Source organism: Salvelinus sp. IW2-2015, linkage group LG8 (assembly GCF_002910315.2).
Source record: "Salvelinus sp. IW2-2015 linkage group LG8, ASM291031v2, whole genome shotgun sequence".
NCBI classification, from domain to species: domain Eukaryota; kingdom Metazoa; phylum Chordata; class Actinopteri; order Salmoniformes; family Salmonidae; genus Salvelinus; species Salvelinus sp. IW2-2015.
This window is the reverse complement of record NC_036848.1, coordinates 4238271-4259450: the sequence shown is the minus strand read 5'-3', so window position 1 is coordinate 4259450 and position 21180 is coordinate 4238271. Positions and strand designations below refer to the sequence as shown.

General features: G+C 42.0%; 1 protein-coding gene across 1 annotated transcript; it reads right to left on the bottom strand.

The window, feature by feature from the left end:
- Window positions 1–7633: 7633 nt before the first annotated feature.
- Window positions 7634–21117, bottom strand: hprt1 (hypoxanthine phosphoribosyltransferase 1). The gene is made up of 9 exons (XM_023992172.2): window positions 20478–21117; window positions 17971–18077; window positions 12298–12481; window positions 11597–11662; window positions 10659–10676; window positions 10476–10558; window positions 10200–10246; window positions 8159–8235; window positions 7634–8072 (listed from the first exon to the last, which is right to left on the bottom strand). Exons 1-9 carry the CDS (start codon window positions 20502–20504, stop codon window positions 8025–8027), a joined length of 657 nt encoding a protein of 218 aa, XP_023847940.1. The 5' UTR covers window positions 20505–21117; the 3' UTR covers window positions 7634–8024.
- Between the last annotated feature and the right edge of the window lie 63 nt (window positions 21118–21180).

The following is a 21180-nucleotide window of genomic DNA, read 5'->3' as shown; positions in this document are numbered from 1 at the left end:
AATGAGGGGGGCAATGCAAATAGTCTGGGTAGTTATTTGATTAGCTGTTCAGAAGTCTTATGGCTTGGGGTTAGAAGCTGTTTAGAAGCCTCTTGGACCTAGACTTGGCACTCCGGTACCGCATGCCGTGCGGTAGCAGAGAGAACAGTCTATGACTAGGGTGGCTGGAGTCTTTGACAATTTCTAGGGCCTTCCTCTGACACCGCCTGGTATAGAGGTTCTGGATGGTAGGAAGCTTGGGCCCGGTGATGTACTACCCTCTGTAGTGCCTTGCGGTCAGAGGCTGAGCAATTGCCATACCAGGCAGTGATGCAACCAGTCAGGATGCTCTCGATGGTGCAGCTGTAGAACCTTTTGAGGATCTGAGGACCCATGACAAATCTTTTCAGTCTCCTGAGGGGGAATAGGTTTTGTCGTGCCCTCTTCACGACTGTCTTGGTGCGCTTGGACCATATTAGTTTGTTGATGATGTGGATGCCAAGGAGCTTGAAGCTCTTAACCTGCTCCAATACAGCCCTGTCTTCTTAATAACAGACACAAGCTGTTGGGCCAAGAGACTGGGACGTCATTAGCTGTTAGGCCAGGAGACAAGAAGGCCATTACTAGGGTCAGGTGATACCAACAACAAAAAAAGTGCTAAAATCTGAGGGAGTCTGAGTAGGCTAGACTTGGGTAGTCCTTTAGAAATATTTTTCATGGTTCAAAATATAATTCCATGAATTGGAAAAACCTCTGCTTTGTGTTGTGTATTTGAATATCCACATACTCCATATTATTATTATTTTTTATTATACCACAGATAAATCAAATCAAACTTTTTGTCACGTGCGCCGAATACGACCTTACCGTGAAATGCTTACTTAAATGCCCTTAACCAACAATGCAGTTCAAGAAAGAGTTAAGAAAATATTTACCAAATAAACTTAAGTAAAAAAAAATTATGTCACGCCTTGACCTTAGAGATCTTTTTTTTATTTTATTTATTTTAATTTAAAAAAAAATGTTTATCCCATTTTCTCCCCAATTTTCATGGTATCCAATCGCTAGTAATTACTATCTTGTCTCATCGCTACAACTCCCGTACGGGCTCGGGAGAGACGAAGGTCGAAAGCCATGCGTCCTCCGAAGCACAACCCAACCAAGCCGCACTGCTTCTTAACACAGCGCGCCTCCAACCCACCGTGTACCTGGCCCCCTTGGTTAGCGCGCACTGCGCCCGGCCCGCCACAGGAGTCACTGGAGCGCGATGAGACAAGGATATCCCTACCGGCCAAACCCTCCCTAACCCGGACGACGCTATGCCAATTGTGCGTCGCCCCACGGACCTCCCGGTCGCGGCCGGCTGCGACAGAGCCTGGGCGCGAACCCAGAGACTCTGGTGGCGCAGCTAGCACTGCGATGCAGTGCCCTAGACCACTGCGCCACCCGGGAGGCCCTAGAGATCTTTTTTATGTCTCTATTTTGGTTGGTTAGGGCGTGAGTTGGGTGGGCATTCTATGTTTTGTGTTCTATGTTTTCTTTTCTGTGTGTTTGGCCGGGTGTGGTTCTCAATCAGAGGCAGCTGTCTATCGTTGTCTCTGATTGAGAACCATACTTAGGTAGCCTTTTCCCATCTGTGTTTTGTGGGTAGTTGTTTTCTGTCTTTGTGTCTGTACCAGACAGGACTGTTTTGTTTCGTTTCATTCTCTTTGTTATTTTGTTTATTGTTCTATTTTTAATAAATTAACATGAACACTTACCACGCTGCGCTTTGGTCCGATGATTCCTCATCTTCAGACGACGAACGTTACAGAACTACCCACCACCAACAGACCAAGCAGCGTGGTAACGAGGAGCAGAGGGTTCAGGACTCCTGGACTTGGGAGGAGATATTGGACGGTAAGGTTCCCTGGAGACAGGCTGGGGAATATCACCGCCCGAAAAAAGAGCTGGAGACAGCTATAGCTGAGAGGCGGCGATATGAGGCAAGGCAGCGCAGCAGGCACGAGAGGCAGCCCCCAAAAAATTGTGGGGGAGGCACACGGGGAGCAGCGTGGTACTGGTCAGGCACCGTGTTATGCGGTGAAGCGCAAGGTGTCCCCAGTGCGCGCTCATAGCCCGGAGCGCTATAGGCCAGCCCCCCGCAAGTGTTATGCGAGAGAGGGCATCCAGCCAGGGTGGATTGTGCCAGCTCAGCGTGTTTGGTCTCCAGTGCGCCGTTTCGGCCCAGGGTATCCTGCGCCGTACTGTGTCTCCGGGGCGCTAGGAGGGTGCTGTTCGTCCTATGCCTGCGCTCCGGCCGTGCCGGGCGAAAGTGGGCATTGAGCCTATTGGAGAGGTGCGAGCGGTAAGCACCAGATTTCCAGTGCGCCCCCACAGCCCGGTTCGACCTGTGCCTGCACAGGGGTGGGCACAAAGTGGGCATTCAGCCTGGAGGAGTGGTGCCAAGGCTGCGCTCCAGTGCTCCCCCACAGCCCGGTTTATCCGGTGCCTCCTCTACACACCAGGCCTCCTGTAGGTCTCCCCAGCCTGGTGGGCCCTGTGGCAGCCCCACGCACCAGGCTGTCTCTGCGTCTCCTCCCTCCAGAGTCTTCCTCCAGTCCGGAGCCGCCAGAGTCGCCCTCCTGTCCGGAGCCGCCAGAGTCGCCCTCCTGTCCGGAGCCGCCAGAGTCGCCCTCCTGTCCGGAGCCGCCAGAGTCGCCCTCCTGTCTGGGGACCCGCTGCGAGGGTGCCAAGTCCGGGGTCGGCGGCGAGGGTCCCCGCTCCAGAGGTGCCACATAAGTGGGCCAAGCGGGGTCCACGTCCCGAACCAGAGCCGCCACCGCGGATAGATGCCCACCCAGACCCTCCCCTATAGGTTTAGGTTTTGCGGCCGGAGTCCGCACCTTTGGGGGGGTACTGTCACGCCCTGACCTTAGAGATCCTTTTTATGTCTCTATTTTGGTTGGTCAGGGCGTGAGTTGGGGTGGGCATGTTTTGTGTTCTGTTTTCTTTTCTGTGTGTTTGGCCGGGTGTGGTTCTCAATCAGAGGCAGCTGTCTATCGTTGTCTCTGATTGAGTACCATACTTAGGTAGCCTTTTCCCACCTGTGTTTTGTGGATAGTTGTTTTCTGTCTTTTTGTCTGTACCAGACAGGACTGTTTCGTTTCATTCTCTTTGTTATTTTGTTTAGTGTTCTGTTTTTAATGAATTAACATGAACACTTACCACGCTGCGCTTTGGTCCGATTACTCTTCATCTGATGACGAAAATCGTTACAAATAAAAAGTAACACAATAAAATAACAATAACGACGCTATATACAGGGGGTCAATGGAGCGGCAGGTAGCCTAGCGGTTAGAGCATTGGACTAGTACCGGGAAGTTGCAAGATCGAATCCCTGAGCTGACAAGGTAAAAATCGATCTTTCTGCCCCTGAACAAGGCAGTTAACCACCTGTTCCTAGGTCGCCATTGAGAATAAGAATTTGTTCTTAACTGACTTGCCTAGTTAAATAAAGGTAAAAAATTGACCATTTATTGATGAATGCAAACACATATTTTGTATGTGAATAAAAGTGCTGTTTTGTTGATCCACTAATTCTAATGGTTGAAAACTAGGCCTACATAAGGCTGGTTGGTGGTGGTGGTAGGGGAGTAAATAGTTTCTGTAGGTAGGTGTGGCTCTATATTTGTCTGTACTTCATTCATTCATAAAGAAATAATAGTTTTTTATTTCAGGGAATTGATATAGCGTTCCATGACTCTTATACATTTTTCCTGCAAAGTAAAATGATTTGATATCATGAACATTATTCTTGAACATTATTCTTCGTAAAAAAAAAAGAGTGCCACGACAGACTGAAATGCTCTCCTCCCCCGACTACGCCATGGGGGATGATGTAGCCGTCACTGCAGCCTTGCTGGAGAGCATACAATGAAACGTAGGACTTTTTTTTCACGTTTCGGCGCCATTTTCGATTGGGTTGGAGGTAAGTTTGGATATTTTGGGGGATTATTTTTCGTGTATTTTTCTCATATTCACATCTGTTAAAACCATTCAGTAATTTAGTAAATTCGGAGGTTTAATTACTATAAACTTAATTGATTAAAATATACTTTTCGAGTTTGTAATATACGACTTTCACCATTTTGCGCAATGTATTATTATTGCCGCTGACTTCATAATAAYGTAGAGGTTTTTGCTGAATATGCGTTATTTCACACATGACATAAGTCAGTGGCGCTGCATCGATTGGTTTATGGTGAACACGGCATTGTTTAATTACAAGTAGCGCGCAAAAGGTTAGGCTACTTTGTTGCTAATAACAAACTTTAGCTGAAACGATACAATTGGCTACATCGATGCACGTAAAGTGAGCATGCTATTCCTGCAACAACATTATGAATATAACTGCATTTCAAAATGTGTTTCGTTTTTTTTTTTCAAAAGATGGGGAAACATTCTCTGAATAGGCTGATAGACTATTAGTACAACACATATATTAGCCTACATAACAGTATAAATAGTAGCCTATCATAACAATAATAACATTTTGTTGAAATTATGTGCCTTTTTAAGGATAGGCTATTTTGTACACATGTTGAACTGCTTTAAACAATACAAATTTAGTCTAGTAAGCAGAACCACATTGATTAAAAAAGCTATATTATTATTACCATTTTATGTGATGATCAATCAGTGTTAGTACAAGTGGATGACTGTGACACAGGCCACTGCTTTTGACAGAAAAGAGTGATAAGAATGGACATGTTGCAAAGGGTGTGATTAGTCATGTTCTAGGCTGCTGTTATGCGTCATCAGTTGTTGCTCACGCTCAATTCACTATTCATTCAAATTTGAAAAAGCTATTATTTTCAGATTATACACATTTTCTAAACAATTATTTAAACGTTTGACACAATATTGGCCTGCTGTTCTTGTACTGCATTTTAACATTGTCATATATGGGTAGCCTAACTGTTATTTTTTTACAAGGCAGGAATTGTCACTAACCCAACCTAATCTATTCAAAGTCAAGGAGTCCTGTATGTGCCCTGTAGGTTTAGAGCTTAGGAAACGTAAACAACAGGCATTTACAGGCTTTTACTGGAGGTAAGGAGCCCTTGACAAATGGACTTCAAATAATACTTTAATAATGTATACTTGCCTTCCTTACTTTCTCAAAATGGCCACATTATTAGATCAATCGATGAAAACATGTTATTTTTTAACCATACCTTATGGAGGCAGAAGGAAAGGGGGCCTCTGCTGCTGCTCTAGTGTCCATCCGGAGGAGCTATCTATACCCAATGTTTTTTTGTTACCCAATGTTTTTACCGCCATTAATTTATATCAAGAAATGTACTGTTCTTACCAGAGATGTATACATTTATTTTGCATGAAAAATATCTAGTCTTACAGGCTTTCCAATACATACTACTAAACATTATTTTTGCTTCTTTGAGTACTCTTGGCCTAGTAGGGCCTACGTTAAGTCGTCTCCTGTAAAATAGCTGGCTGGAGATCACATTAATCTCTTTCCATATCTTTTGCATAACAGTTGATCCTCGATGGTATCCCAACCAACTTCCTATTTAATGCAACACATTTTACTATGTACACTTCATCTTTTTAAAGTTACCTTTGAACCAGTGAGCACGTATTTCAGGCAGCTGTCGTAGCAGCACGTCATGGTTTGTAGTGATAGTAAAGATGCAGACCATGAAGAGCTGCTGCTACAGCACCGTGACACTGTCCATCCTCTCGTCTCACAATGAAGTCAGTGGTTCAGTGGCCCTCAGTCAGGGTTGGCTCATATTTGATTCCCGCTGGGGCCACCCATACGAATATATATGCGCACTCTACTGTAAGTCGCTTTGGATAAAAGCATCAGTTAAGTGGCATTAATTACATTAAGGGTCTGAATAATTTATTATCTTGAGTGTATTGGAGCAGTGTCTTGGCTGAGTTGTTTGAACTACAGTACAGGACAGAGCACAATGTTGATGATTGAAGACTTGATCAACACCTCCCCAATGCAGTAAAGGACTGGACTGTTGGCTGGGCTGTAGCAGCACGTAAATACTGGAGTTGGCCTTATTCCGGTATCCAGTATTACTGTTCTGCTGTAGTCAGGCCTGCCTACTACAACAGTCTGCTTTGTGTTTCACACTATAATGAGCAACTGCATTATTTAATACTGGATCAACATTTTAACTAGCCCATGATTAGTTACCCATTTTAACTAACCCATGATACTTATTACCCATTATTACATGTTTTCTTAAAATTCAACTGTGGAACTGTCTGTATTTATTTATAAGAACATTTTCATTTCCAGTGTGAAAGCATGTTTAGATGACATTCAGTGTTATAATGTACTTAAGTAAAAAACAATTTAAAGTACTACTTGTCATTTCTTTGGGTATCTGTACTTAACTATTTATATTTTTGACAACTTTTACTTCACTACATTAAGAAAATAATGTACATTTTAATTCATAAATTTTCTCTGACACCCAAAAGTACACATTACATTTTGAATGCTTAGCAGGACAGAAAATGGTCCAATTCACACACTTATCAAGAGAACATCCCTGGTCATCTGTACTGCCTGATCCGGCGGACTCACTAAACACAAATGCTTTGTTTGTAAGTGAGTGTGCCCCTGGCTATCCGTAAATTAAAAAAACAAGAAAATTGTTCTCTGGTTTGCATAATATAAGGAATTTGAAATGTTTCATACTTTTACTTTCGATACTTAAAGTATTTGGTTTTAAATATACTTAACTCAAGTAGTATTTTACTGGGTAACTTTCAAATTTCTATGAAGGCATCTTGACTCCCGTATGACAGTTGGGGACTTTTTCCACCACTGCACATATTGCTCTTGTAGGTTTTGATTTTGCTGACAACTCCACAGAAGACAGTTGATTTCCAGTGCCAACGCTGGGGAGAATGCCTCTATGACAGCGGTGACGGCTGTATCACAACCGGCTGATTGGGAGTCCTATAGGGCAGCGCACAATTGGCCCACTGTCGTCCGGGTTTGGCCAGTGTAGGTCATTGTAAATAAGAATTTGTTCTTAACTGACTTGCCTATTTAAATTAAATAAAAATAGTGGTATAATTTATATTTAACTTAATTATTTGGTACCACAAGCAAACCTTTTGGGGGGAAATCAGGAGTCATGAGGGGATGGAGCAGAGTTTAATGGTTGGGAGGGTAAAGAGAAAAACATTGTGATTGCATGAATCATTGTCATACAGTAGATGGAAGCTTAAAATACATATTTATAAAAGCAGATATGCATAAATGATCATAATATTGAACCACATTCAATACTCAGTTTATATTACAGTACTACTGATGGAACACTTCCATTTTGGGGGGAAAACTATGCAAAAAAGAATATGTAATGTATTAGGATACCTGCTCCTTCCTTTGTCCATACCACTGAAACTATTATGTATAAGGAAAGGAATTCGGTCTTCAAGTGACGTACAAACTTTCAAATCAATGTCAAGCTAAAATCAAGTTTTGTGAAATGGAAAATAATTTAAATCTTAAGTAATTTTGACAATATGATGACTAAATGTTTGTTCTACTTCCTGCTACCGTAGCAGAATTTTTCTCAATAAATTACTAATCTACAAAAAAATAAACTCTGGGTATTGATCATTATAACAGGGCAAGCAAATGTTATATTTATTGAAAGCGATGACAGCATGCACATGGACTCACACATACCAATATGTCCAAGGCAATGTCACACCTCAGAAATGTTCAATCTTGACACTTTAAAGTGTGTGTGGTTTCTAGAGTGCAGCACAGCATGTGGGGGTTGAGAGAGGGGCTTTGCAAATCTGAGGGGCAATGTAAGTGTGTGTATACACCTCCTCAGGGACCCTGAGCAGAACATGTACATGTGTGTGAGCAAGAGTTTCAGGTGAGCTGCACTCTTGATTTGATTTTCCTGACCAAAAATATATATAAATCAGATGTATAAAATGAAAGCAACATAAAAAAGAATGATAGACAACTAGAGGAAGGGCTGTCCTCTTCAGGCCTTGTATTTTTCCTTCCCCGTTTCACTAATGACACAGATGTGCTGGAAAGCAAACAGAAAGGAACCAATGAGACCGTTTTACTCAACATCGTTTATCTAGCTGAGAAAATCTGTTCAAAAATACTTACATTTAAATCTCTGAAGTACTCGTTGTAGTCTAGCGCATATCCCACCACAAATTTGTCTGGAACCTCAAATCCTATGACTGAAAAATAAACAAATGAAGTAAGTGTGACAGGGTGGAACCATAGTTTTCGTCCATGTTTCTCAGGGGACCCTAATTGGTGTTGAACATGTGAAAGGTATAAAAAGCACCCTTTAGTGTTTTTTAGTAAAGAGCATAGAGTTGTATAGTAATTGCAATGTTGTTTCTGTCCCATTTATGGTGTCTTGAGTGCACAGGCTTCCAAGTAGTTCTACTTCTCTGAGTTGGTAAACAAACTGAAAGGGTGCATTCTGCCACCTGGAGTATGTCGTTTGACTTTACACCCTACTCCTTTAATAAACTTGGCTCTTTATTTTTTTTAAAACATGTGTCTCAGACTATTTCCCTTAAATGGGCCTAGAACCTCTATTTAATCAGATGGTTAGATACAGTGCTTTCGGAAAGTATTCAAACTCCTTGACTTTTTCTACATTTTATGTTACAGCCTTATTCTAAAATTGATTCAATTGTTTTTACCCTCAAATCTACACACAAAGCAAAAACAGGTTTTTGGTAATTTTAGCAAATTTATTTAAAAAATAAAACAGAAATATCACATTTACTCAGTACTTTGTTGAAGCACCTTTGGCAGTGATTACAGCCTCGAGTCTTCTTGGGTATGACGCTACAAGCTTGGCACACCTGTATTTGGGGAGTTTCTCCCATTCTTTTCTGCAGATCCTCTCAAGCTCTGTCAGGTTGGATAGGGAGCGTCGCTGCACAGCTATTTTCAGGTCACTCCAGAGATGTTCGATCGGGTTCAAGTTCGGGCTCTGGCTGGACCACTCAAGGACATTCAGAGACTTGTCCCAAAGCCCATCCTGCGTTGTGTTGGCTGTGTGCCTAGGGTTGTTGTCCTGTTGGATGGTAAATCTTCAGCCCCAGTCTGAGGTCCTGAGCCATCTGGAGCAGGTTTTCATCAAGGATCTCGCTGTACTTTGCTCTGTTCATATTTCCCTCGATCCTGACTAGTCTCCCAGTCCCTGCCACTGAAAAACATCCCCACAGCATGATGCTGCCACCACTAAAGCTTCACCGTAGGGATGGTGTCAGGTTTCCTCCAGATGTGACGTTTGGCAATCAGGCCAAATAGTTCAATCTTGGTTTCATCAGACCAGAGAATTTAGTTTCTCATGGTCTGAGAGTCCTTTAGATGCCTTTTGGCAAACTCCTTTGGCTGGCCCCTCTACCAAAAAGGCCTGATTGGTGAAGTGCTACAGAGATGGTTGTCCTTCTGGGAGGTTCTCTGATGTCCACAGAGGAGCTCTGGAGCTCTGTCAGAGTGACCATCGGGTTCTTGGTCACCTTTCTGACCAAGGCGCTTCTCCCGCGATTGTTCAGTTTGGCCGGGCGGCCAGCTCTAGGAAGAGTCTTGGTGGTTCCAAACTTCTTCCATTTAAGAATGATGGAGGCCACTGTGTTCTTGGGGACCTTCAATGCAGCAGAAATGTTGGTACCCTTCCTCAGATCTGTGCCCCGACACAATCCTGTCTCAGAGCTCTTCAGACAATTCCTTCGACCTCATTGCTTGGTTTTTGCTGACATGCACCGTCAACTGTGGGACCTTATATAGACAGCTGTGTACCTTTCCAAATCATGTCCAATCAATAGAATTTACCACAGGTGGATTCCAATCAAGTAGTAGAACCATCGTAAGGCTGATCAATGGAAACAGGGTGCACCTGAGCTCAATTTCTAGTATCATAGGAAAGGATCATTTCTAAAAACCTGTTTTCACTTTGTCATTAAGGGGTATTGTGTGTAGGTTGAGGAAATGTTTTTATTTAATCCTTTTTAAAACAAGGCTGTAACGTAACAAAATGTGAAAAAAGGGGTCTGAATACTTTCTGGATGCCCTGTATCGGTCTTCATTATAGTTAATGTATGTGTGACAGCACAATGCCTCAGACTATTGATTAAGATGATTCACTGAAAGCCATTTAGCAGTGTTGAAGTGAACTCACAGTCTGGTGTGTAGCCAACACTCCTTGGTGTCCTCTTCACCAACAAACTGAAAGCACAAACCAGGAAGTTGGTCATGTGACTAATGGTGTTAGAGAATTAAAATACAAAGGAAAACATGACAGTTGGAGGTTTCCATATAACTTCTCTGTAAGCAGAAGTAAGTTGCACTGTACGGTGCCTTTGCTTGATTCTACATTTACATCAAAGATGTATTGACAAATATTTAACTTTTTATAACACTGCAATGTAAGATAGAGACTTGGGGATTACTTTACCTTGCAACTTTGACCATTTTTGGGTTGTACTGTTTGAGAAGTTGCAGCAAGGTCTTCATGGTCTTTCCTGTGTCAATAATGTCCTAAAAATGACACAACAGTGAGTGTCGCTGCCAAATGTCTATAATACTGACATAGCAAAAGGTTTAACTTAACAATGAGATAGAAGTAGTCATAACATACCTCCACAATCAGGACATTCTGTGTAAAAACAAGAGGCAGAGATGACAGAGTGTAACTGTTAGCCTTTATCAAATATAAAAGTTACTCCAGAACCCATTTAGAAATGTGACCTTGGATGTATCCTGGTGAACCCTGCAGCCATTATAGTTATACCCTCTTGTACTTTAGACTGCATGAGAACCCCTTCAAAACTTTTATGTCAAAGTAAAAAAATATACATATACAGTGGGGAGAACAAGTATTTGATACACTGCCGATTTTGCAGATTTTCCTACTTAAAAAGCATGTAGAGGTCTGTAATTTTTATCATAGGTACACTTCAACTGTGAGAGACGGAATCTAAAACAAAAATCCAGAAAATCACATTGTATGATTTTTAAGTAATTAATTWGCATTTTATTGCATGACATAAGTATTTGATCACCTACCAACCAGTAAGAATTCCYGCTCTCACAGACCTGTTAGTTTTTCTTTAAGAAYCCCTCCTGTTCTCCACTCATTACCTGTATTAACTGCACCTGTTTGAACTCGTTACCTGTATAAAAGACACCTGTCCACACACTCAATCAAACAGACTCCAACCTCTCCACAATGGCCAAGACCAGAGAGCTGTGTAAGGACATCAGGGATAAAATTGTAGACCTGCACAAGGCTGGGATGGGCTACAGGACAATAGGCAAGCAGCTTGGTGAGAAGGCAACAACTGTTGGCGCAATTATTAGAAGATAGAAGAAAATAGAAGAAGTTCAAGATGATGGTCAATCAAATACTTGTTCTCCCCACTGTATATATTTATTTTTACACGTGGCCTTATTTTTCACTTTCTATGCTTATAGTTGCTCCTCCAAAGTTTCCCTTTAAGAAAGTTCAAACTAAATAACTGAGGAATGTTTGACAGACATATCTATAGAAAAGGTCAGTTGAAAAGATTTCTTTACCTTCCCTGTCAGCGTAGACAGGTCATCCCCTCCAATGACTTTGATTTCACCTGTAGATTGGTCATTCTGTGTAGACATGTAATAAACAGGTGAACAGGGATAGGGGACTTTGTCAGGACAGGTCTGCTGTTATTGACATCTCTAGTGTCTAGCAGTAAGAATCCATAAACAAAGAGCTGCTAGAGCTGCTTCTTAATGTATTATATCAAGCAGCTGAGTGTGTGTGTGTGTGTGTGTGGGTACAAATACAGATGGAAATAATGGAAATGTAGTACTAATAACAGCCAGTCTTAGTATTTACCAAGTAAGCATTTATTGTGGATACGAGCCTAGGGGATTGCCAGTCAAAACAAGTTTAAGGTAGTGCATGTTGACATTTGGCTCAAAGGTCAAATGAAAGCTTAGGTGTAACTGTGAAACCAATGGACTGAATAAAATATTATATTCTTTCCATTATGCCGTTTTTGGCAATGCCTGTAATAAATAAATTAAATAACAATAACATAAACGCTAAATACTTCTAACATCTATAATAAAATAGTAATAACTCATGAACTACCTTCCAAATGGCTCCTATTCCCTTTATAGTGCACTACTTGTGACTACTTTTGACCAGGGCCCCTGCAGGGCATGCACTTAAAAGGGAATATGGTGCCATTTTGGACACAAATTTGAAGAACAGAGCGAAGAGTGAGCCTTACGCAATAGCTCTTGAGGCGGATGAAGTCCACTGTCATAGGAATGGAGCGGTCGCTGTTACGGTTTAGGGCCTTGATGTAGTCCAACAGGTCTGCAAAGAACTTGTAACCCCCCTTGAGCACGCAGAGGGCCACGATATGGTGCCCCCCCATGTCCTTCATAATCTCCCTGGCTAGCCTCTCTGTCCTGTAGACAGGGAGAGAGAGGGTGGTCAGTCGGCACTGGTTCCTGTTTCCTATGTCTGTTTAAATAAGGGGCTACACTCTTAGAAAAAAAGGTGCTATCTAGAACCTATAAGGGTTCTTCGACTGTCTCAATGGAAGAACCATTTTAGGTTCCAGGTAGAACCCTTTACACAGAGGGTTCTACATGAAACCTAGAAGAGTTCTGCCTGGAACCAAAAAGAGTTATCCTATGGGGACAGCCGAAGAACCCCTTCGTAACTAAACTGAACTGCCAGCCTCACGTGGATGTGATCAGTTAATTGATTTGATTATAAAAGAGTTTGTGGCTATCCAGTGACAAGTTCAGTAAAGGAAGAGAACATGCTCAACTCTAAATCATTGTGTAAACAAGTAACATAGGCTGAATGAGTAAAATAACTAACATAGTAGTAAAATAACTAACATAGTAGTAAAATAACTAACATAGGCAAAAATGTAAAAATAATTCAAAAAGGGCCAGCTTGAATATGTATTGCAATTGAAGCTTAGTTGACATGTTCTTTCATAGCAACATCTATGGATCTGACCCTTTGTTTCCAATTTCGACTAAAATGACATACCCAAATCTAACGGCCTGTAGCTCAGGACCTGAAGCAAGGATATGCATATTCTTGATACRATTTGAAAGGAAACACTTTGAAGTTTGTGGAAATGTGAAATTAATGTAGGAGAATATAACACATTTGATCTGGTAAAAGATAATACAAAGAAAAAAACATGCGTTTTTTTTGTATTCTTTTTGTACCATGTTGGAATCCGCTAAACTTTGATCATTGAGATAGTAAATGAATGATAGGAAATGAAAGAGACTGGGTTTTATGTCTCTGAGGAAAGACAGATGGACATCTGTGTATTAGATGAAAGAGGGGTTGAGGTCAGGAGGTGGGGACAGATTCTCTTAAGAGAGTAATAAATGTTAGGAATCCTGTTACCCTCTTTATTAGCTTCCTGTAGAGCCATAAAATGTAAGGATTGGAGAGAAAGGGGAGTGTCTTAAGTGGGATGTATATAACTGTGATGTGAGAAATGTTTTGCATTCTGATTACAGCTGTACAGAACCTTTGGGATAGAATTAAACTTAGTTAAAGCTTCTCTAGTGCCCGTGGGTTATTTACTCGGAAAAATAAGAACCTAACAGATGGCGCTGCGAGCAAGTTCACCACGATTTGTAGTCAACCCAAAGAGACCAGATCAGTGGCACAGGAGCCGGCACAACAAACAAGGTAGGCTAGTTCCTATATCTGTTTCCACTCATTTTGACATCTTGGGGAGATGAGAATCGTTGGCTGAACTAATTAGGGGATACGGACCTGGAGAGCCTGAGTTTAATTATATAAGTCCATTGTGTAACGACCGGTCGTAACATTATGTTATGCTTTTTGATATTTGTCGTAGAGATGTTATTAAGAAAAGGTTAATGTCATAATTCGTCAGAGAGTCAATGTTTGTCTAGTTTCCTAAAACAGAAATGTAATGAACTTAACCTCAAAAAAGCACAGATCATAACAACAGTTATCATGGAGGGTGACGTCAGATCGTGTTTCAATGCATGGTAGAAATAATTTGACCATAGACAGTGTGTGAAGCTCAAAACCCTCCCTAACCGGCTGAAGAAAGAGCGATGAAGGCGTGCTATAAGAGACAGTGACTTTTACCACTCCTATCTGAGTCCGAACCAAAACCAGGGCCGGGGTGCTGAGAGACACTGACTTTTACCACTCCTATCTGAGTCCGAACCAAAACCAGGGCTGGGGTGCTGAGAGCGCGTGTGGAGAGAAAGAACAAGCTCAGGTGGGAGAAACGGAAGTATCTACTTGGATATTAAAATCGGGACATTATCAAGGGCCATGAAGTGTGACAGGCAAAAGTTACATGTGCCTTTGGGAAAATTAACTGTAAACGATATCTGAAGAAGACACGCTAGAATGATAAGTGCCGGGTGAAGTACAGGGGGGAAGTGGGGTGGTGGTATACGCCCTGCTAACTATTTAAACTGAAAATGCATTGAGATACTGATCGTTCTTTACCAGGCCACTCTTGACAGGAAAACAGGGAAAAGGGGGGCTGTAATGAGAAGAGTTATGACCGGCAATAAAAGGTTGTTTATAAATGTGTGTTTTAACAGGGATGATCTGTGCTAAGTTGGCAAACTGGAATTTGAGCACTAGACTCAAAGTAAGAACTGAGGTCAGTCATTCTAAATTCGGTTTGGATAATTTATAAAATGTTTTAATTGTGATTGGGATACAGCGAGAGAGAATTGCTAAAGCACGATGAGGGGTGGAGGGCGCTGCAAACATTTATGTGGCCGAGAGAGTCTCCAGAAACTTATCTCCAAGTGTCATCCTGAGGGGAGGTGGTTTGTTTGGGAGACTGACTGGATGATAGCTTGGGACGAACTCATTAATGCTCTGTATTAYGAGTTTTTTTTATGTTACATCGCATCAATGAGTGGTGCTGAGTTATTAAACATGTACTTTGTTTCTCTTTTTCTTTTCAAGTCAATATGTTTTTAGGTTTCGTGGAACATGAGGGTGTTCATTGTTCCAGAGAAGGGAATGATGTAAATTGACTAACTGATTTGAGAATGTGTTAGTAGGTTTGTAAAATGTAGAAAATGCATTAGGAGCATAGTGTGTTATGGGTTAGATGTAATGATATAGGAGTATCATTCCCAGAGACCGAATATTGTTACAGGAGATAGCTCATAGAAGGAGAGCAGCTAACTGTACACAATATGGGGATTTAATTGAACGTTACACAGATAATGGTGAAAGTAGCAGAGATAGTGTTGTTATTTCAGACACTGTTGTCAACTTTCAGTAATGAGTTTGTCACAGAAGGCATAACACTTAAAAGAATAGCAACCGATCCCTGTATACAGGAGGCCACATCGCCAGAAGGAAAGTTTGCTGTGATAATCACATCTCCTGCAGAGTGTGATTAAGAGACATGTGACTCAGAGTTTTTGTACGGTTGGATACTCTTCCAAAGCCACTAATCTCTCCCCCATTTCTGACAGATAGTAAACATTTGACATACCTCCCAGTAGATTGGGACCGAACCACGGTAAATGGTAAGTGTCAGAAGGTGGCTGCTTATCAACTGTTGGGGCCCAAAGTCTACATGTTAACAAAGGTGTTTACAAACGGGTGGGGGGTAGATCGGCCTTGGGATGAGCGATGTGTACCTAACTTGAGCACAGGGATGTATTATCCGCACGTACCAACTGTAGCAGAATACAGGAGGTCATTGGAGATGTTGGTGGCTAGAGACCAAGGGATAAACTGGGAAACAGGTAGGGGGTATCTGAAAGGTTCAGTCCTAGACTGATCAGTAAAACACGAAGACAATAGGAGAGCAGGAGACAAATTCCGAGCAATAGCTATTCTCACAGCAGTCGCTGTAGGGACAGTAACAGGAGCAGTAGTAGAAGCGTAGAATGCTATATTGATAGCATGTAATGGGACTACTGCGCAAATGAGGGATATTGTGAGACTATAGTCATGGCCATGTTGGAAGTAGCAATGGTTACTTTAGTAGCATTGTTGGGATATCAGTTTATGACGACTCATGTCACATGGATTGGTTACTGGTAACTGGGGGACCAATGGGAGGACAGGGGATGTGATTATTCAAATATCACAAATGATGTTGTCAGGAAATAACCCATGTGTTGCAGTGTGCATATCCTCAGGTGGAACCAAGATATAACCAAGGACACGGGCTGAATTCTGGAGATTGAGTGTACATCAAGAGACACCAGGCGGGGGTGTTGGAACAGCATTGGTTTGAGAGACACTACTCCGTACAGTACCTGCTGTGGTTAAGATCGTCATGTCTCTCCTTGGGGGGTGCATAGTTTTCACGTGAAGTGAGGTCCAACTGCATAATGGGTGAGTGAAGACACCATGACACAGGAAGCGGAGCGAGAGACTAGATTCCATTGTAAGACATAGATGGGTTGGGTCTGGGAACTACTATAAACATCATAGTTGGATTGGGGTTTAGCTGCTTTACGGGTTAATACARCATATGATAGAGGATAGAGGGGTACTGTGAACAAAATGTTGAAGGCATTGATGTGAAAGCAGATACAGTGCTGAGATACCTCAAGAGGATGGAACGTGGATTAGGGATAGACACTTGCATATCAGGTGTTGGTGCCTATCAGGTGAAATGGAGAAGATGGGGAACAAAGTGAAAATGACATGACTTGGGAACACCTCTCGGAACCTGGGGCCTAAAGGGGAAGACTGGGTGAAAGCATGAGGAAGCTTTTAGAGGTTTCATTTTTGTGGAACCCAGCAGGAAATTATCCTGGAGGCATAGAGTCAGGTGAAGAGAGTGGGAATTGTCATGGTTTCAGACTTTGGTTTTCATGCATATATAAATATGCATAGCTTATCACATTGTTAATACTGTTATGTTTTATGTTTTTTTTTGTTGCATTCCAAGTCTTGTGCTATCACTCTCTTAGGAACAGAAGGGGAAAGTGGAGAAACTAAAAGCTGCTCCCTCTGCCATTGAAGGAGACCGCAGATTCAGCTGGAATGGCATTTTGTTGTGTGATCATAGTTCAGAGGCCATAAGTCTCTGAATTTGTACACCTTGCGGTGAATGTTTGTTCATTTGTTTGTTTGTTTAATTCATGTTTTATAATCATTTGTTAGTTATTTTCTATTCATGTTTTATTATTGTTTATCCATTTAAGTACTTTCCAAGTTTATGTAAAGTGAACATTAGGTCGCTATTGTTCAAGAGGAAGGACTGTTGGAATRGGCTAAACTTTGATCATTGAGATAGTAAATCAATGATAGGAAATGAAAGAGACTGGGTTTTATGTCTCTGAGGAAAGACAGATGGACATCTGTGTATTAGATGAAAGAGGGGTTGAGGTCAGGAGGTGGGGACAGATTCTCTTAAGAGAGTAATAAATGTTAGGAWTCCTGTTACCCTCTTTAGTTAGAGCTTAAAGTTAAAGCTTCTCTAGTGCCCGTGGGTTATTTACTCTGAAAAATAAGAACCTAACAACCATCATCTTTGAAATGCAAGATTAAGGCCATAATGTATTATTCCAGCCAAAGGCACAATTTAGATTTTGGCCACTAGGTGGCAGCAGTGTATGTGCACAGTTTTAGACTGATTCAATGAACCATTGCATTTATGTTCAAAATTTTGCCTCAAGACTGCCCAAATGTACCTAATTGGTTTATAAATACATTTTCAAGTTTATAACTGTGCACTCTCCTCAAACAATAGCATGGTATTGTGCAGTTAGATTAACAAGAATTTAAGCTTTCTGTCAATATCAGATATGTCCATGTCCTGGGAAATGTTCTTGTTACTGACAACCTCATGTTAAATCACATTAGCTCAACCGTCCCGCGGGGGACCCACCGATCCTGTAGAGGATAAATTATTAAGACCACACTGCCAGTAACAACCCACCTGTCAAGGATGAGTCCATGTGGGATGTAGACCCGGTCCAGGTCATCAGCATAGTGCTTTGGGATGCAGAAGAGGTCCAGATCATATCCCTGCTCATCATCGCTGATCTGGAACACAGATCACATGCTGACAATCTACCTGATCAATGCCGTGCCTGTGATGTGGAACTGCTATGACGCAGCAGGGAAAGGGTTAAAGAAATCACAGGGGCGTTATCTAAACGGGACACAGAGAGAAGTAGGGCAGTGGGAATAGAGGTGAAGACACTAAAGGTTGTTCACTTTACAACTATCACAACGCACCCTCCCCTCTGGCTGGTATCACTGGTGCAACTGACTTCTGGCAGAGCAAATCACACCCACACTTGCTGCCGCAGCTGCAGCCTCCACTCAATACTGACCGAGGCAGGTGAGAGCAAAACACACATTGCCAGCCCCAATTCTAGGAAAGAGGAATCAGTCCACTCCAATCATGCAGTCATCTAACGCACCCCCCAGCTTCTATTAAAGACTCCACTGTTCGTCCCTGGCATCGACTTTGAACTAATACAAGATTACTCTGCGAAGAAGTCTCTCAATTTATATAAACACTGCCTCTTTTCAGAGATGCCATACTAATCCTGGAAGCGATATACCCCATATGTTTTCAAATCTAATTTCCTACTGAGGGGTCAACAGCCCTGCACTTGAATCCAGAGAGCGGGATGTGTGTCCCAAATGGCACCCTTTCCCTATATAGTGCAGTACTTTTATATGGAATAGGGTGCCATTTGGGATGCACAGAGAGCTTCATCAGAGTCATGTGACAGCAGAGTGGCCACCAGACCAGGCCCAGAGGTGCCCAGGGATTGGGGTGTGATCACGGGTCTCTCGCCTGCCCTGGCCCCTGGCTGACATTTACACACTCTGTAAGACGACATAAAAGGGTTACTTATTATAACAATGTAGTTACATGTAGGCCTAAGCTACATGCACTGTGGATAATCCTATGAGACATGTCCTCACATTTTCTGACCTGGGACAACTGTGTGTTCTCCTTCCCATGCCAGTCCAACTGAAATATATTCCTATGTACTCATGCGATTTGGCTCAGAACAGATGAAGTTCACGTGCAGAGAAATAAGGACTGATAGTGAGCCATGCAGGTACTAGGCAGTTGTCTGGGGACTACAGATCCTACAGCAGTCTTCCTCCCACCTGCTGTCTACTACAGGTGCTGCTGTACTGGGTTCAGCTGGTGGGAGAACAGGGGAACAGTTCCCTCAAACTATCTTATAGCTCTACCAACAGCACATCACATCAGGTCTTACTATGTAGCACCATAATCACAAATGTGCAATCGAGTTATTATTAAACCAAAAAGAGCCCTCCAAAAGACGACATAACAACCAAGCTATGAATCATAAGTTGACCTGAATGTAAGCTTGTACTAGTGTAGAGAAATGTACTTTGTAACCGTTGTGAAAGCAATGTGTGTTATGATACAATAATTCCTATCTAAAGATGGAGTGAGGCATTCCTCCCCACAGTGGCCCTCTCTTACCTATCTCTTTTAAACAAGGGCCCACTTATCAGCAGTAGGGGTGAATGTAACACTGTAGTTTCTCCAGTCCCTACAGACTGACTGACTCTCCAAGCCATGTCTGCAAAACCTGCTGCATTCAGCATGTTGTCTGTGTCATCAATCGATAAGCAACTGCCAGCATGTGACTCCCAGACGACAGACAGGGCAAGTTTGATAGCAAAAAGAAATGCTATACTGACATAGGCAATAAAATGTGTTATTCTGTTGGAAATGGCTACAAAAGCAAAATGTGTTCTTCTGCAATTTACATCTTCTTGTACTTCTGTAAATATATGGAGAAATATAATGATAAAATGCATACCAGTGAAATGAGGATATCATGCTGGTTGCAGTACAGCAGTAATCCCCAAAAGCCTGTAGGCTGTCGTTTTCCAAAAATAAACTACTCTGGGTGACAGGACTGAACCAAAAAAAAAWTATTGGTTGGAGAGACAAGCAATATCCCGCCCCATATGGCCTGCATATATATTCGTTTCGAAGTTAGATATAACTTGCATTTTGTTCGTATTTGAAAGAAAACTACTCTAGCGCTATTATTGGTCAATTGAATATGTATCTGTATATTCGTCCTACTGTATGAATCAAGATTAGTGGTATGGTATAACAGGTATAACATGTGCCATGCGTGTTAGCACGCGTGCGACGCCCCAGGCCGCGTTTAGTTATGTAGCTAGACAGCTATTTTTGTTGTTGAGATGACATGAGTGATTTTTAAAGTGAGCGTGCGATGACACGTTTGAAGCATTAAAAATGAACACATAAAGGACATCGTAATAATTCGGAAAATGTACATTTACAGGGGCGAATGGCGCGTATTTCCGTAAAACAAAACTAGTTACGACCCATTCCTCTTTGACTCGAAATAGCAGTCATGCTGAGTTCGCAATATGAACACCCATTTGAATCAGCATTGCAAGACTTACCACAACACAGGGGCTGCTTGACGCCATGTCCGTTTCGTCGTTTAGATCACGACCCGCTTTTTCTCCGACAAAATTCTTGTTTTTGCTAGACTCTCTCACCTAAAATGAGTTTCACCTCTTTAACAGCAGACCACCTAGCAACCTACGTACAGTAGATCTTCCGCAAAACCACTGCAGGACGTGCGGAGCTGGTTGTAGGACTGAATAACGAATCAAATGAGGGGAAAACCTGATGTACCGCCCATTTTGGATAGAATCTGTCATCGCCATAAAATCATGTAGACTAAACGCAATGCGGGGCACTGCATGATATTCCCCTCACTATGAATATGGAAAATGGCAACGTCAATTACCAAGCAGTTTCTTCAAACCATGCACCTGTAATGTAGCATTCTAGCTACCCAATTGATCAATATGTTGTTGATCAACATGCCCATTCTAAATCAACAGTACCGTTTTAAATAGAAATGCTCCAAAACAATAATACATTTTCAACCTGCTTTTCTGTGCAGCGGACTGTATTCCGTTTTTATTGCCAACAATAAACTTACTTCAAACGATATATAGCCTGGATAGAGATCAAGGTTTAACTAAACACAGACTACCATTTAGACATCTAGCCAGTTGAACCCAGAAGACGTTGTTGTTGACTGGGGTAGTGCGGAAGSGCCTTCTTGCTCTGGTCAACATCCAGGTATCTGTG

Excerpts from the sequence above, each read along its gene's own strand:
- hprt1 (XM_023992172.2), bottom strand. The coding sequence starts at position 20,504 with ATGGCGTCAAGCAGCCCCTGTGTTGTG. Across the intron at positions 18,078-20,477 it reads CAAGCAGCCCCTGTGTTGTG|ATCAGCGATGATGAGCAGGG; the intron begins GTAAGTCTTGCA and ends TCTGTGTTCCAG. Across the intron at positions 10,247-10,475 it reads AAAATGGTCAAAGTTGCAAG|TTTGTTGGTGAAGAGGACAC; the intron begins GTAAAGTAATCC and ends TTGTGCTTTCAG.